The sequence below is a fragment of the Cebus imitator genome, unplaced genomic scaffold, assembly GCF_001604975.1.
Source record: "Cebus imitator isolate Cc_AM_T3 unplaced genomic scaffold, Cebus_imitator-1.0 Scaffold189, whole genome shotgun sequence".
Taxonomy (NCBI): Eukaryota; Metazoa; Chordata; class Mammalia; order Primates; family Cebidae; genus Cebus; species Cebus imitator.
Window position 1 is genome coordinate 1,191,123 of NW_016107504.1, and position 16,735 is coordinate 1,207,857.

A 16,735-nucleotide genomic window follows, 5' to 3' on the forward strand; every position below is an offset into this window, starting at 1 on the left:
GGAGGTTGCGGTGAGCCGTGATCACGCCATTGCACTCCAGCCTGGGTAACAAGAGCGAGACTCCGTCTCAAAAATAAAAAAATAAAAAAATAAAAAAATAAATAACACCAAGGTACAATGAGAACCAGTGGATGAACGATCAGGAATGGAATTCCAACTTTAGCCTGCTGTGGGGGAACAACCACTAATCCAAGGCTCAGGAAACCTGGGTTCTGGTTTCAGCTCTGCTACTCAATTATTTCAATACTTTGGGTAAAATGTATCCTCTTCATAGGCCTCTGTTTCACATGTGAAAATGAAGGTTGGACTGCATGGCCCATTCAGGCCTCTAGAGATGCCTTGTTCCACACACTGTGCCGTGCAGGCATCTGAGGGCAGATGATGGCAGAGAAGAAAGAAGGTGACTGTCAGGTATAAAGAAGATTCCATTTGCCTCATGTTTGTGGCACCTTGGTGGAACTTTGGATGACTGTGGAGATGGAATCAAACAGAGCTGCCTGAGGATAGTTAACAGATCTTTCTATCTATCTCGCCCCTTTCTCTTGCTCCTGCCTCAGCCAGCAGCCTCCGCTCAGGATTGTAGCACCAGGCTGTGCAACACACAAAGGCATTTATCAACTCCATGTATAATCAATACTGTAATCACTTTCTGCAATGATCCCCAGCCCTGGATTTCATTGTGCTATATTGTCTGCTGCCAACAAATTGCCCCTTTGGCTCAGGATGAGAAGTCTAAGGTTCCTTTAGCTCAATGGTTCTTAATCTTGGCTGCATTTGGAAATCATCAGAAGCTTGAAAAAAATAATGATGCTCAGACCTCACCCCTAGGAATTCTGAGGTAATTGGTCTGCGGTGGGGCCTGGGCTTTAGGATTTTTAAAAGCTCCTCCAGCATTTCTACCATGCAGCCAGGACTGACACTCACTGCTTGAGTTTCTGCTGGACTCAGGTGAAACAAGTGGCTTTTTGCAATCTGCCCTCTGTAGGGAATGAGATTGCTGGCTCCGACAGAGAACACAGCTGGGACCAGGGCCCAAGACACAATGAGGACGTTTGTTTCTGATGTATATCTTAGGGCCCTGCCCTCCTGTGGCTGATCTGGTAAATGAATCTCAACTGCAGTGTAAATGGTAGGTAATAGCTTAATATATTCCTAGCTAGCAGGGACCTTCAGGCCCTTAACACAAAGAAATTCCTGATTGTAGGACTTAGGCTCCATGGCAAGGCCCATAGGGGTGGTGGGTTTGAAGTGGCCCCAGACCTGATTCACTCCCTAGTCCTCCTCATCTCAGTAAATGGCAATTCCATTCTTCGAGTTGACACCTCCCTTTTTCTCACCCTCAGATCCAGTCAACATATCATCCTAATTCAGTATTCAAAACATATCCAGAATTCACTCATTTTTCATCATCTCCATCATTACCATCCTAGCCCAAGCCTCCATTGTGTTTTAACCATTTTATTGCAATTACAAATATTGTACTTAGAGACCCCCAACTGGTCTCCCTGCTTCTGCCATTGCCCTTCTACACTTGTTTTCCACACAGGAGCCAGAAGCTTCCTTTTAAAATGCGTACCAGACCCTGTTCAATCAAAACCCTGTAGTGGAGTGAAATCCAAAGTCCTCACCATGGTTTACAAGGTCCTACATGACCCAGCTCCCAGCTGCATCTCTGAGCATCTCCCCTCCCGCTCCCGCTCCTGCTCCATCATTCCACTCTAGCCACCTTGGTCTTCCTTTCTGTTCTTCATACACCTCAGTTCACCCCAAGGCCTTTATTGTATTTTCTGCCCAGAAGCTTTTCTCCAGATAACCTGGTGACCGTCTCTCCCTCACTTCCTTAAGTTTCTGCTTAATGTCTCATCCTCAGAGAGGTCTTCCCTGACCATCCTGTCTAAAATAACCCCCACAGTGACCAGGTGCCATGGCTGAGACCTGTAATCCCAGCACTTTGGGAGGCTGAGGTGGGTGGATCACTTGAGGTCAGGAGTTTGAGACCAGCCTGGCCAACATGGTGAGAACCTGTCTCTACCAAAAATACAAAAATTAGCTGGGCATGGTGATGCACACCTATAATCTCAGCTACTTGGGAGGCTGAAGCAGGTGAATCACTTGAACTGGAGAGGCAGAGGTTGCAGTAAGCCGAGGTCATACCACTACACTCTAGCCTGGGCGACAGAGCAAGACTCCATCTAAAAAAAAAAAAAAACTAAGGCCGGGTGCGGTGGTTGACGCCTGTAATCCCACTACTTTGGGAGGCCGAGGTGGGTGGATCACGAGGTCAAGAGATCAAGACCATCCTGGCCAACATGGTGAAACTCCGTCTCTACTAAAAATACAAAAATTATCTGGGCATGGTGGTGCATATGTAGTTGCAGCTACTCAGGAGGCTGATGCAGGAGATTTGCTTGAACCCGAGAGGCAGAGGTTGCAATGAGCTGAGATTGTGCCACTGCACTCCAGCCTGGTGACAGAGCGAGACTCCATCTCAAAAATAAAAAATTTAAAAAACCTCCACAATCCTACTTGTGAATATATATCCAAGGGAATTGAAATTACTATGCCAAAGAGCCATCTGCATTCCCATGTTCATGGCAGCACTATTCACCATAGCCAAGATATGGAAACAACCTAAGTGTCCACCATCAACAGATTAATGGATGAAGAAAATGTGGTATAAATACACAATGGAATACTATTCAGCCTTTAAGAAGAAGTAAATCCTGTCACTTGCTACAACATGGATGAACTTGGAGGACATTATACTAAATGAAATAATAATTATTTTTATTATAAGCCAGACACAGAAAGACAAATACTGCATGATCTCACTTATATGTGTAATCTAAAAAAGTCAAAATCATAGAAGTGGAGCATAGAATGGTGATCACTAGAGACTGAGGTTGGGGAGGGAATGGGGAGATGCTGTTCAAAGGGTACAAAGGCTCAGTTAGACAGGAGGAATAAGTTTTTGACATCTACTGCACAGCATGGTGACTATAGTTAATAATAATGTATTATATATTTCAAAATTGCTAAAATAATGCCCTCACCACTCCCACCCTAACTCACTGATTCTCTTGTGTAGTACTTTACCCTGCCTTATTTTTCCTCATAGTCCTTCTTTGCTACCTTCTTTTTGTGAATATACAAAAAGATATTTATTCTCTCTATCTCTGCTGGAATGGACACTCCATGAGGCTAGGGAGTTTTGTCTGTCTTATTGACTGCTCTATACCTCATCACCTAGAACAGTGTGTGGCATGTAGTAGGCCCTTGCTAAATTTGTCAAATGAATGAACAAACGCCCCCCTAAAGACAGTGAGGATGCCCCTCAGCGCATCTCCTCTATTTCCTGCTTGCTGGGCCATACAGAGCTCATCAGGGAGCTAGAATCCAAGGAGCAACCAGGAAAGGCTTAGTTTCCAGTGTTTACTAATCATGCTTCCTGCTAAAATTGTGGGAGAGTTTTCAAGAACTACAAAGCCAGCGGGCATGGTGGCATGTAAGCCCAGGACTTTGGGAGGCTGAGACAGGTGGATCACCTAAGGTCAGGAGTTCGAGACCAGCCTGGCCAACATGATGAGACCCCATCTCTACTAAAAATACAAAATTAGCTGGGTGTGGGGCGCATACCTGTAATCCCAGCTACTCAGGAGGCAAGGCTGGAGAATCACTTGAACCCAAGAATCAGAGGTTGCAGTGAGCTGAGATTGTGCCATTGCACTCCAGCCTGGGCGCCAAGAGTGAAACTCTATTAAAAAAAAAAAAAAAAAAAAAAAAGCCGTGCTGATTTTTTGGCCATTTCTAACAGAATTGGATAAACAAAGTGGTGCAGAGCCCAAAACAAGAAAGCCAGGAGACCTGGGTTAAATCTCACATCTCTATTCCCTAACAGTGTAGTAACTGTGGGTAAATCCTTTTGGAGTGCTAGGTCTCCTTTCTCCCACATCTAAAATAGTATTCACTATACAACTCCTTCCTAGGGGCAGGGCATGTCTGTGAGATGAATAAGATCATTTCTGTAAATTCTTTGGGATGCTTATATTCAGATGTCATAAAAAAGACACCACTTAGGTCTATCTCACATTAAGAAAACCAAATATATAAAAATTCAATGTATGTTATTACTAAAGAACTTTTGCAAACTCCCCTAGGCCTAGAGTATTAATAATGGGATTCAAGCTACCCAAATTCAATTCATGCCCAGCCTTTTCAGAACACACCAACTATACAGGGAAGCATTTAGCACGCTGCCTTGCACCTAGTAGGTAATCGATATTTATTTATTGACTCCTTGATCAGTAATGCAAAGTGTACCTGTACTGGGACATCTTAACTCTGATGTGACAAAGGTCAGGTTTGCCCCAGGGATGGAGAACTCATCAGCTCTCTCTTCTTTTTCCAGTCCCCCAAATCTGCTTTCATCAGTGCTGCGAAGAAGGCCAAGCTGAGGTCCAATCCTGTGAAGGTTCGATTTTCTGAGCAGGTGGCAGTTGGAGAAACAGATGTAGTAAGTGCAGCTTCGGCTCCCTCTCCTCAGCCCCTGGCCATAATCTGCCTGGCTGTCAAGCTCTCGCTCTGGGGCTACTTATGGTGGACAGCTTTCCCAATGGGTTAGAGTGGGAGCATCCAGGTGCTGGAGGGGGAAAAGTAGTGAGTGAAGAGGGATATGTGACATCTGGAGAGTCCCCAGGAATTGTGGGGAGAAGGACTATATATTGATTCACTCAAGAGCCTTCTGATGCTTAGAGAAATTTCTATCCCTAACACAGTCGCTTACACTCAGAGCGAGTGCTCCATACACATCTCTTGCTACTTGATAGAAACAGGAAGGAAATAATGGCTTCCTGAAGACCCAGGAATGAGTGGCTGGTGAAATTTAGCTCTCTTCACATTTAAGTGATCCTGCAACTCCACATCTTGACTGGAAAAGGCCATGCAGTGATGAGTGAAGCTGCCTAGTGGAAATGATACAGACTCTCATTAAGGCACCAAGTTTTTATTAGACACCTGCTGTGTTCTCAGCACCAGAAGGGAGGCAAAATGAATACCTGTTCCCTGCTACTGGATACCTCTCGGCAATGTTGAGGGCGACAAGTGGTTCCAATTGAGATAATACAGAATCTACTACTGGGTGATATTGTTTTGAAGGACAGGTAATATTTGACATCCCATGCCTTGCAGCTGCCAATCTGGGGTGTCTTGGTCAGCCACAGTGTTTCTCACTGCTTTGGGAGGTTTACATGCAATGAACTGTCGACTCCAGATATGCAAATGAGAAGAGGCAGGTGAAGAGCAGAAAAGAAGTGTGTTAAGCAGTCATGCATTCTGGCCGAGTCCCTCAGGAATCTGCAGAAGTTAGTGATATCCTGGTGAGGGCGGAGGGGATAGCTAGAGCTAACAGGTACTCGTGTGATTTTGATAGCTGTGACAGGCAGAGCTGTCTGGAGGCCCTTGGCATTTATGTACTAAGGCACAGCCGCAGTTGTCGGGAGAAGATAGCAGGCCCAGACAGAGAAGGGAAATCAGCAGGGTGCCAGGCACTTCTATATTATTTGAGGCATAGTCACTGAGAAGAAGGGATAGAGGATACAGGTGTCTTCCATCTCCATTTCCCTCACTCTCATTCCCAAAATCAGCCTATACCCTCCTCCATCTCTGCACAAGGAAGGCTGGCAAGCCCAGGGGACTATAGGACCCCACTGGGCAAACTGTCTGGATAATTGATAGTTGGGATCTGTGTCAATTCTAGCAGAAAATGTTTAAGAGACGTGATAATTGGTGAGCAGAGGGGAAGAGGAGTAAAACTGAGTCTCTGCAAATCAGGGTGAAACAGACCCCAAGATCCAAGTCACCAGGAAGAGTCCTGAGTGCTTGAAAACCCAGAGGACATATGACTTGGATTTGGGAAGCATGAACAGGTTCATCCTACCCCATCTCAACATTGCAGAGTAATTAGTCAAGGGCAGGCCACCCAGTGAAGAACTCCTTCCCTTCCTCCCCCTTCCCCTTCCTTCTCCTCTCTTCCTCTCCCTTTTACTTCCCCTTCCCCACTCTCTCCTTCCTCCACCATGATTTCCCTCTGCATACATCACAGCTAGGCTACAGGCATAAACAAGCCCCCACTCCAGTCTAATCTGAATGCAAATGCTGCAGAGTAGCTGGGACCCACCTAGAGTTACTTCTTTTTCTTGGACAGGCTATCAGGCATAGTGCAAGGCTCTTGTCTGGGTGAGAGACAGACATCAATCTTCCAGCTTTCGCTACACTCATGAAATTACCTGATGTTACAACAGCACCTTTCTCCATACTGCAGCCAGTATGGACCATAGCAGCTTCATCACAGGTCAGGACCTGGGGGAGTCCAGGCCCAGTGACTCCAGGCTGTCCTATCAACCCTTTCCTTTCGTGTTCCAAGGCTTTATTAAGCAGCCAGAGCAAAAATAAATCCTGTGGGCGTTCCTTGCCAACTCTATTTTTAAGCAAAATCAATTAAGTAATTATCTAAGTCCAACCCAGTGTGCTAAATAAAACCTGCCACCGTGAGCGTCATCGGTTGGCGGATCCGGGGCCTCTGGGCCTGACAGGAACAAGGCACCTTAAGATTAGGGAGGGGACCAGGGAGTCACACTCTTCCAATTTTATATTCTATCACTTCCCACCTCGGCTTGACCATAGCCAAGCTTGTCTCTTGGCTCCTCCCAACTATCAACCATATCCCAACCCAGGAGGAGTTGCTTGTTCCTCCTTCCATGCTTTGTCAATGATACGTGACAGTCTCTAGGTCTGGACTGTTCTCATCTGGCTTCTCAAATCATCCATACCCACCGTCTCCTTCAAAATCAAAATCCAATTTGCCTTATCTAGGAAACTTTAGCCATCTTATACCTGTTGGTTTGCTTTGGTTTTATAATGTGTATGTGTGCCAAGTCACTATAACAAAAATTTAAGACTGGACTTAAATCTTCTGTAGCTCTCATAGAGACTTAGCATAATGTTGCGCATACAGGAGAGGCTCAATGCATGCCTGGTGAATTAAGGAATCTGGTTATCTCTGCAGCTTTTCCATTCCCATAGAACTGATGATGACGTTGGCCCAGGGAAATAGTTGGGATGCGTGTGATTGTTCAATAAGTACACATTAAGCACCTACTGCCCATTCATTCAGCAGCCTCTTAGTGTGCACCAAACATGTGCCAGAAACTTTCTTTAGTGTTGGGACTACAAAGATAAATAGGACATGGTCCTTGTGCTCTCAGTTCATCATTTGATTGTGAAAGACAAATATCCTTCAAAAATATGATAAAGGTGAGTTTCAGCAACATAGTGAGACCCTGTTACTACAAAAAGGAAAAAAATTAGCTAGATATAGTGGCACATGCCTGTAGTCCTAGCTATTTGGGAGGCTGAGGTGGGAGGATCACTTAAGCCCAGGTGTTTGAGGCTACAGTGAGCTATGATTGCACCACTGCACTCTAGCCTGGGCAATAGAGTGAGACCCTGTCTCAAAAACAAAACAAAACAAAATATGGTAAGAGCATAGTGAGAAGTGTGTATAAATTGCTATAGGAATGCATGGAAAACCACATCCAAGTATCTGATGATATTAGACCAAGACTTTACAGAATACATATTTGAGCTGGGTTTTGAAGGATAAATAGGAGTTTGCCAAAGAGGAAAAGAGAAACGCACAGAGAACAGCCTTTTTTTTCTTTTAGAGTCCTCAGAGAAAGAGAACAGCCCTTATTTAATGAATTTTTATTGAGAACTTCTGAGTCGGAATCAGTACTGCCCACTACTAGAGAGCTTTTGAAAATGTCTGAGGGCCTGATGTGGTGACTCTCGCCTGTAATCCCAGCTATTAGAGAGGCTGAGGTAGGAGAATTGCTTGAACTGAGGAGGTGGAGGTTTCAGTGAACCAAGATCGTGCCACTACACTCCAGCCTGAGCGTCAGAACAAGACTCGGTCTCAAAATAAAAAAAAAGAAAAGAAAAGAAAGAAAGAAAAGAAAGAAAGAAGAGAAAGAGAGAAAGAGAGAAAGAGAGAAAAGAAAGGAAGAAAGAAAAAATGTCCGAGGGTGTTTCAGGTCATCCCAATGATTTGGTGTGCTACTAGCACGGTCAGAGATGCTAAGTGTTGTGCAGGAGTGGGACAGTCCCTGAATGATGAAGAATCATCAGAGGTCTAGAGGTGTGGGTACTAGGAATAGCAAGACGTGAGTCTGGAGACTAAGTAGGGGCCAGGTCAGAAAGGGCCTAGGGAGGGGAAAAGGCAGGGCCAAGGCCTGGATGGGATGTGATCTTCACTTGTGAAGAGGCTGGGGGAAAGGGAGGAATCAGGAGATAAGATCAGTCTAGAAGCTTTGTAGAAGGTATTTTTTAAAAAGTCGGAGATAAGATCACGTGGGTAAAGTAGACTCCAAAGGAGGCCTCTCATCAGCCCTTCAGGGGATGTGTGCTGATCCCTATGCTCTGATCTGTGGAGGTTTGAACCACAGTAGAATATGGGTGCTCTGTGATGTCAAATGGAGGTGAGCTTTTGATATGACTGTGTCGTGTTGGAGAATTTGGTTCTGGTCCCCATGTATTATTGATCTGCTCTTTCCTCTGTCTCTGTCCTCTTACACCTTTGGCTCTCTGTCTCCATCTCCTTTTCTCTCTCCCTTCTCACACCCTTCCTCTGGCTTCCTATCTCCTTCTAAATGAGCCCCTCCCCTTGTCCTTTCCTGCTTGTTTACAGAAAATGATGAAGAAGGAAGCTCTCCTCCTCATTCCCAACGTCCTGAAGGTTTTCTTAGAAAATGGGCAGATCAAGTCATTCACATTTGATGGCCGGACCACTGTTAAGGTACATACAGTCTCCTCCCCGTGGATCAGCGTAGTCCTCTCCAGAGTATATGCGATTGTGTGTCCTGTGTTCCTCTGAGTCGGCACATAGCTGCTTGCCACTGGAGTAAGGTGGCCTTTAAGCTCTGGATGCTTGTTAGCACAAGGCTGCAAAAAGGCACAGTCCCAGATGAGAGTGGTGGTGGAAATTTGCATGCTCAACTGTGTGCTAGTAATTGTTAAACCGTGTGTGCGCACTTACATTTGTGAACTGCTTTGTGTTTGTGTTACATGGGGTCCTTCAGGATTCTTAGGAACTAAGGAGTATGAAGATCATTAAGCCATTTATAAAGCAAAAGTGATTTATATTGATACAATAACACCTACCCAAGTTTAAGCAGAGAAATAAACACAGTCTCTTGGGAGATTAGCTTAGCTATGCCTAGCTTTTTAAATAACAACCTGATCTCAAGCACTGAACCAAGATTTGAAAAGTCAAGCCATAGCCTCTTTGGCTGTTCTTTTCACAGGAAGAGGAATTACTGATCTGTGCTTCTTAACAGCTCAGCCAGGTTTCAGAAAAGTCCTGATGACTTTCCTCTAATCCTTAGGAATAGAAATGATAATATGATTCACCCCCAGATTCAACTCTGCTCTGGGACAGAAATATCCATTCCTGCATCTTCTGGACTCTCTCCAGAAAGAGAATGCCATTCCCAGAACGAGTGTTTGAATGCAACTAATGCTACCCAAACTACCCGGCTGCTGCAGCATCTACCCAGAAAACCTAGCTTGGTCCACAGTTATCCTGTGATTCCCACGCTGGGACCAAGGCAACCCTATAAGTAAAGAAACTCCTGGGCCAGCATGCCAAGAGGAGTTATCAGGTAGTCAGAATGGGTCTTGCCAGTGGTTTTCAAACAGGATTGCTACTTCCCACTCTTAGAGAGCTTTTGGAAATGTCTAAGGGTGTTTTAGGTCATCCCAATGATTGGATGTGCTACTGGCATTTTATGTCTTAGGGTCAGAGACACTAAGTATTCTGCAGGGAGTGGGACAGTCTGTGAATGAAGAATTTTTTTGAAAGGCTTAGGCCTAAGTAGGTCCCCCAGGGGACCTAGGACCTAAACAAACTACTTAGGGTGACATGGAATGGTCTTTTGGCTATTGAAGTTCTCAGGCTATGGGAGGGGGCATTGAAACAGAACTAAGCCACCCAGGAGATATCCAAATGTGCCTCCCGCAGATGAGAATATCACTTTGTATCAGAATCCTCCTTGGTGTTTTATTCATGGGTTGGTAGGTCCATCGTGGGCTCTGTCTCCATGCTGGAGTGTTTAGTGCCCTCTCTTTCCCCTTGGAGACTTCTCTGAACTTCCCCACCTCACATCATCAGCTCTATTGTGGCTTCCAGGTGGCCCCAGCCTTCGAAGATAGCAGTGTTCCCTCTCGTTTGTGATCTCAATCTGACTCCAGGAAGGGTGTGCTGGCAACTTACTGGAACTTTGACAGGCTGCCAAGCCACTTGTCCCAGAGAGGTACCTGGGTGAATTGACAGCCTGCACAGGGGCTGTTACACTTGTAACACCAGTTGGCAATCGCTGGCTTGGCTGTCCACATTCCCAGTGCAGCTGAACTGCAAAGAAAACCTCATCTGTCCCTGACAGAGCTCCAGCAACACTGGTGCCTCTGTGACTACTTGGACAACACAAAGAGATGCTCTCAAGTACCCACCAATTTCCAGCCTAACATTTGAATAACTGAATGTCTTTCGGTGTTCACTGAGGGGCTTGCTTGGCAACCACGGTTGTAAGGATGCTTCACATTCCCAAGCCTGATTCTTTCCAGCGTTTGGGGGCTGAGAGATGCTGACTCCGTGAACACACACATTGGAGCCCTGCATAAGCCAAAGTTACAGCAAATCGGTGGCAGAAGTCTCAAAACTGACATTTGTGCAGCCCCCACTGATGTGTTTCCAGACACCCTCATATTAAAAGTAGGGCAGCAGAGCAGACGGAACCTAGAAGTAGTCAGATTCATGACTGTACCCAAAACACATGACATAGTTCCTCTGCGTGCATACATTTTTCAAGTTGCTAAATTGATCATCTATAAAAACCAGCTATGGTCAAAAATGAACATTTTGCCAGTAACTCAAGTCATTTGATTTAGATTATGAATCCAGAAATAGTACACTTTTTAATCATATAAATGTCACTTTTGCTTTTGTTCATTCCTAAGAGTTGACAGACAAACCCAAGTCAATATTCTGACTTGTAAGAGAAAGTGAAGGGAGAACCACCACAGTGCCTGGCATTTAGTAAGCATTTAGGAAATAATTTGTTGAGTGGAAGGAGAGAGCTAGGGAGGGAGAGACATGACCTTCTTTTCAGAAACACCAACCTCGAAACTTCTGCACCTCTCCCCGGGGCCCAGGCCTCTGAGTAGGTCATTTTACTCATTGTGAGTCACAGCCTGGGCTACCATAAAGGCCAGTGTTGCAGCCTTCTCCCCAGGGACTATCTTTCTTTTCTTGGTGTTTAATCCCCACTCCCATGTTTAGTCCTTAGAATAGCTTAAGGCCAGAACCAATCTCCCACTCAAGGCTCTTTTCTGTCCCACAGGATGTGATGGTAACATTACAGGACCGCCTCTCCTTGAGGTACATTGAGCACTTTGCTCTTGTCCTTGAGTATGCCGGGCCAGAACAGAATCACAAGTTTCTGCTTCTTCAGGACAAGCAACCCCTGGCTTATGTAAGTAACACTTTTTTCCACATAGTTTTGCATGTGGCCTCTAGTAGAGAAGACCCAAGGCACTCCCTGTCTGGAAAATTCATAATGATATGCTCAGCCGGTTCCCAGAAGTCACAGTTCTCACCCAAAGCTGGTATTACCCACCTCCAGAGGGCTTTTGGCAATGGCCTTTGTGAGCTGAGAAGAGCATAAAGATCATTAGTCTTGGTCCCTAGGGGGAAGAGTGTGGGGTGATTCACCACATGGCACCCAGAATGCTGAGATAAGGAGCAATGAATGGCAAGTCTCCTGGCTCCTAGAAACTCCACATGATAGATTTTTCTGCTTCCTGGGAGAAAACTTGGCCTTTTGCATGAAGGCTATTATGGAAGGGTCAGGGAGCAGACACTACTCAGCCAATTCCCAATTCCCATTTGTCCTAGGGCTCTCACTTGTCCCTTCTTTTGCCATATGTCTGGCCAGGTGAAATTCAGAAACACCTACCTCTGCACCTCTCCCCAGGGCCTCTAAGCAGCACTAGGGGTGACGTTACTCATTGTGGAACACAGAGCCTGGGCTACCACAAAGGCCAGTGTTGCATAAAGGCCAGTGAAGTCCTAGGACAAATGGGAGTTGAGAATTGACTGAGCAAGGTCAAAAATAGGCAGCATGTCACCCACATCGAAAAAGTATCATCTGGTCTTTCTAGCCCTCACCGTGTAGAAAAGGGCTGGGGAAATCCAGGATTTCTGGATAGCATTTCATCAACAGTGAAGCATCAAGAAGCGTCAGAGATACAGTCAAAGCCAAGCAGTACTCCCAACTACGGTGGGACAGACTTGGAGAGGAAGAGTGGAAGAAACACCTTTTCAGACCGAACATGAAAGCCAAACAAAACCCCAGATCAGACAAAAAGAGGAAAGGATTTTTGGAAAGAGAGATTCAAGTTTAATTCTCAGCCAAATGCAATACAGAGACTCACTGGTGGGAAGGAAAGGTGGGCACCCTGCCTGCAGGGAGGCCTAGGCACCTACCTCACCCCCAAGCAGCCCTTTGAATTCAGTTGATCTCCTTTTCCAAATGGGATTTTAAACTTTTTTATTATGAAAAGTTGCAAACATACACACAAGTAGGAGGAATATAGTATCATTAACCTATTATCCATTCTCAGGTTCAACAATTATCAATATAGTGCCAAGTTGTTTCATCTGTACCTACAAATAAGATTTTAAACCTTTGATTTACTCTAATCAGCAATTTACTCTGCTTGAGGCTGAGCCCCTCTGCAAGGTAAAGGTATGAATCCCATGGCAAGAAGAGTCTGAGCCATTGCCAGGAGCCCTACCTTCCTGCCTAGTGCCTTGGGCCTTAGACCCAGTGGTTGATAAAGGTCATGTCCTAGATAAGTGATTTGAAAATTCCTTTTATTTTGGCTCAGAAGGGTCGAAAAGAGCTGACTCCTCAACACTTTTGGAATCAGCCAGATGGGAGACAGGGTAAGAAACAAGAGCTTATTAGCTCTGCCTCAAGCCCCACCTTAAGGAGCCACTGAGCTGCATGCCCACCATCCCAGCCATTGATTCCAGATCTCTTTTCTTCTCGCCTTTCATCCCTGGAATTCAGGTGGTACAGCGGACACACTATCATGGAATGAAATGCCTCTTCCGAATAAGCTTCTTTCCCAAAGACCCTGTGGAGCTGCTGCGTCGGGATCCTGCTGCTTTTGAGTATCTATACATCCAGGTAGAGTCTGGCTTGGGGATACACAGACAGACCAGTGGACAAACAAGCAGGCAGGCTGTTCTGCCACCACAATGAAGTCACTATGTAAGTTTTTCCAACCTCCAGGTAGCCCTGAAGGCCCTTTCCTTCCTTTTCTGCTACGATTGTAGGTCATGGCCAAATTGGTTGGCCTGGTGACCTGAGCTGGCTGTGAGCTCAAAGTCTTGTCTATTTGTCCACTCAGATCTGTTCAGCTTTCAGAAACAAGCAACCCCAGTAACTCTGGCATCCTAAACTTTACTATCCTAAAATTTAACAAACCCATTTGGGTTTCAACGGGCCCCAACCCCCAATACTTAGCTCCAGTATGAGATGATTCCCAATTCAGTTCATCCAGAAACATTTACTGGACACGTTCTCTGGGTTAAGTCTTATGCTAGGTACTAGCAATCAGAAGTGAATGAAGGACTGTCCTGGCTCACTAGAGCTGATATGTGCATGAATAAATAAGACAGCACCAGGGTGCAACGAAGATGAGGGCACTCAGGAAGCATTTTTCCAACTCTACACAAGAGAGACGGTGCAGGCTAAATGGAGGAAGTGATATATCCATGCTCTTAGCCTTGAAGAATGAGTGGGAGTTTGCTGTGTAGAGAGATGGAGTGGAGGGGACATACTCTAAGCAAAGGGCCTTGCATTTACAAAGCCATGGTGGCATGAAACAGCATGGCATGAGAGAACCATGAGTGATTTCCAATGGCTAGAGTACAGGATGTGAGGTAAGGAGGAGTAGGAGATAAAGTTGGAGAGACAGGAAGCAGGGTGAAAGGCTTTGGTAGGCCAAGGCAAGCATAGACTTTATGATTGAAGTGTGGCTGTTCTAGGTTCTTTGCAATTTCATGTTTCCTGGACTGGTAGCATCAGAATCAACTGGACACTTGTTAGAAATGCAAATTCTTAGGCCCCAGCCCAGTCCTACTGAGTCAGAAACTCTGGAGATAGAATTCAGTACTCCGTGTTTTAACAAGCCCTCCAGGGGATTCTGATACCCAAAAGATTTTGAGAACCTCTGCCTTGTGACAGTGGGTTTTAACCCTAGATGCACATTAAAATTATCTAGGAGACTTTGGGAAAATGCTGTGCTCCATCCAAGACCAGTTGAATCAAAATCTATGGGAGTGGGTTTCAAACACTGGTATTTTTTTATTAATTCCTCAAGTGATCCTAATGTGCAGCCAAAGTGAAAAAATTCTGCAGAGGGTAGGAGAGCGGAAATGATTAAAGGAGAATAGCCTGGTCAGATGAGCAATTTCAAAAGACCACACAAGTGTTGAAGAAGTATACCAGCTAGGGAGCTATGGCAGTTATCCAGAAGAAATGACAAGGGCTAGAACCAGGGCCATGATGAAGCAGGTGAGATGGATTGCAAGAGAGATTTAAAGGGTAGAATGGATAGGCTTTAACTTAATGAGTGTCCTGTGGAGGTGGTATCATTCCCGTTAGAGAATACAGGCAATGGAATGGGTTTAGGGAAAAGATGAGTTCATTTTGGAAAATGTTGACTTTTAGTTGCCCATAGGACATACAACAGCACTTAATGAGAGAAAAAACTAAAACTTCATCTGTCTCTGATGGTGATACCTCGGGATGTGCTATGAGACATTGTGATTGTCCTTTTTGACTCTTCTGACAATCTAAAATGTTAGGAATATTTTGCAAATAGCCTCAAGTTCATTTACAAACCTTCTAGGAGACAATGAGTTGTGGTTGCTCTGTGAATTTCATAGTTTTAGTTCTCATTTTTTTTTTTTGCCCTAAATTTCTTCATTCAAGCTTCCAAGGATTACCTTGATTTGAATATTTTAAAAGTTAGTGACAAGATCATGTCCATTCTATCCTTCTCCTTCATGATGATATGGACTTCAGCTGTATTCTTTATTTTTTATACGTAACAGCTTTATTGAGGGCTAATTGACAAATGACAAAGCATACATGTTTAAAATACACAATACCGTAAGTTTTGACCTACGTTTATACCCATGAAACTATCACCACAATCAAAATATTGAACATATCTAACACTCCCAAAAGTTTATTCAGGCCACTTTATAATTCATCCCTCCCAGTCCTAGTCTACCACTGACCTGGTTTCTGTCACTATAGATTAGTTTGCACTTTTTAGAGTTATATAGAAATGAGATCATATGGTACATACGCTTATTTTGATCTGACTTATTTGGCCCAGCATACTGATTTTGAGATCCATCTATGTTGTTGCATGTGTCAATATTTCATTCATTTTTATTGTCAGGTAGTATTTCATGGTATGGATATTCTAGAATGTGTTTATTGATTCATCTGTTGATGAACATTTGGCTTGTTTCCAGGTTTTAGTTATTACAATAAAACTTCTATGAACATTCATGTAGCAGTCTTTGTATGGACATATGCCTTCTTTTCTTTGGGGTAAACAGGTTTGGAATGGTTTGAGCATATGGTAGATCTACTTTAATTTTGTAAAGAAACTGCAATACTTTTTTCAAATGTAGTTGTACCACCTTTCATTCCCACCAGCCATGTATGAGAGTTTCAGTTTCTCATATACTTATCAGCACTTGGTATTGTCAGTATTCTTTTTTAACATTTAGTCATTCCGATAGTGTGTAGTGGCATCTCATTATGCTTTTCACTTGCATTTTCCTAATGACTAATGATGTTGAGCATCTTTTCATGTGTTTATTTGATGCCACGCATCTTCTTCGGTGAAGTGGCTGTTTAGATCTTTGCCTGCTTTTTTATTGGGTTGCTTACTTATTGAGTTTTGAGAGTTCTTTATTTATTCTGGATGCAAGTCGTTTGTTGGATATACTATTTGCAATTATTTTCTTCCAGTATGTGGCTTGCCTTTTCAGTCTCCAAACAATGTCTTTCACAGAGCAAATGTTTGAATTTTGATGAAGTCCAATTTGCTAATTTGTTCTTTTATGGACAGTGCTTTTGGTGTCATATCTAAAAAAATCTTTGTCTAACCCACAGTTACAAGAATTTTTCTCTTTTTTTTCTAGATGTTTTATCATTTACAGTTTTATATTTAGGCCTATGATCCATTTGAATTAACTTTTGTATGTGGTATAAGGTATCCATCAAAGTTTCGTGGGGTTTTGTTTTTTTGTTTTTTGTTTTTGCATATGGACATCCAATTGTTCCAGCACCTTTTGTTAAAAAGACTATACTTTCGGCCGGGCGCGGTGGCTCAAGCCTGTAATCCCAGCACTTTGGGAGGCCGAGGCGGGTGGATCACAAGGTCAAGAGATCAAGACCATCCTGGTCAACATGGTGAAACTCCGTCTCTACTAAAACTACAAAAAATTAGCTGGGCATGGTGGCGCGTGCCTGTAGTCCCAGCTACTCAGGAGGTTGAGGCAGGAGAATTGCCTGAACCCAGGAGG

At 44.2% G+C, this 16,735-nt stretch overlaps 1 protein-coding gene across 4 annotated transcripts in view; it reads left to right on the top strand.

Annotated features, from left to right (window-relative positions):
• Positions 1-16,735, top strand: part of FRMPD3 (FERM and PDZ domain containing 3) — a 93,048-nt gene that overhangs the window by 34,350 nt on the left and 41,963 nt on the right. For all 4 annotated transcript variants that reach the window (XM_017546452.2, XM_037744943.1, XM_037744942.1 and 1 more), the window contains 4 exons: positions 4,409-4,513; positions 8,744-8,851; positions 11,454-11,585; positions 13,188-13,307. In XM_017546452.2, the coding sequence (XP_017401941.1) occupies positions 4,409-4,513; positions 8,744-8,851; positions 11,454-11,585; positions 13,188-13,307 (465 nt within the window). The remainder of the gene's footprint in view (positions 1-4,408; positions 4,514-8,743; positions 8,852-11,453; positions 11,586-13,187; positions 13,308-16,735) is intronic.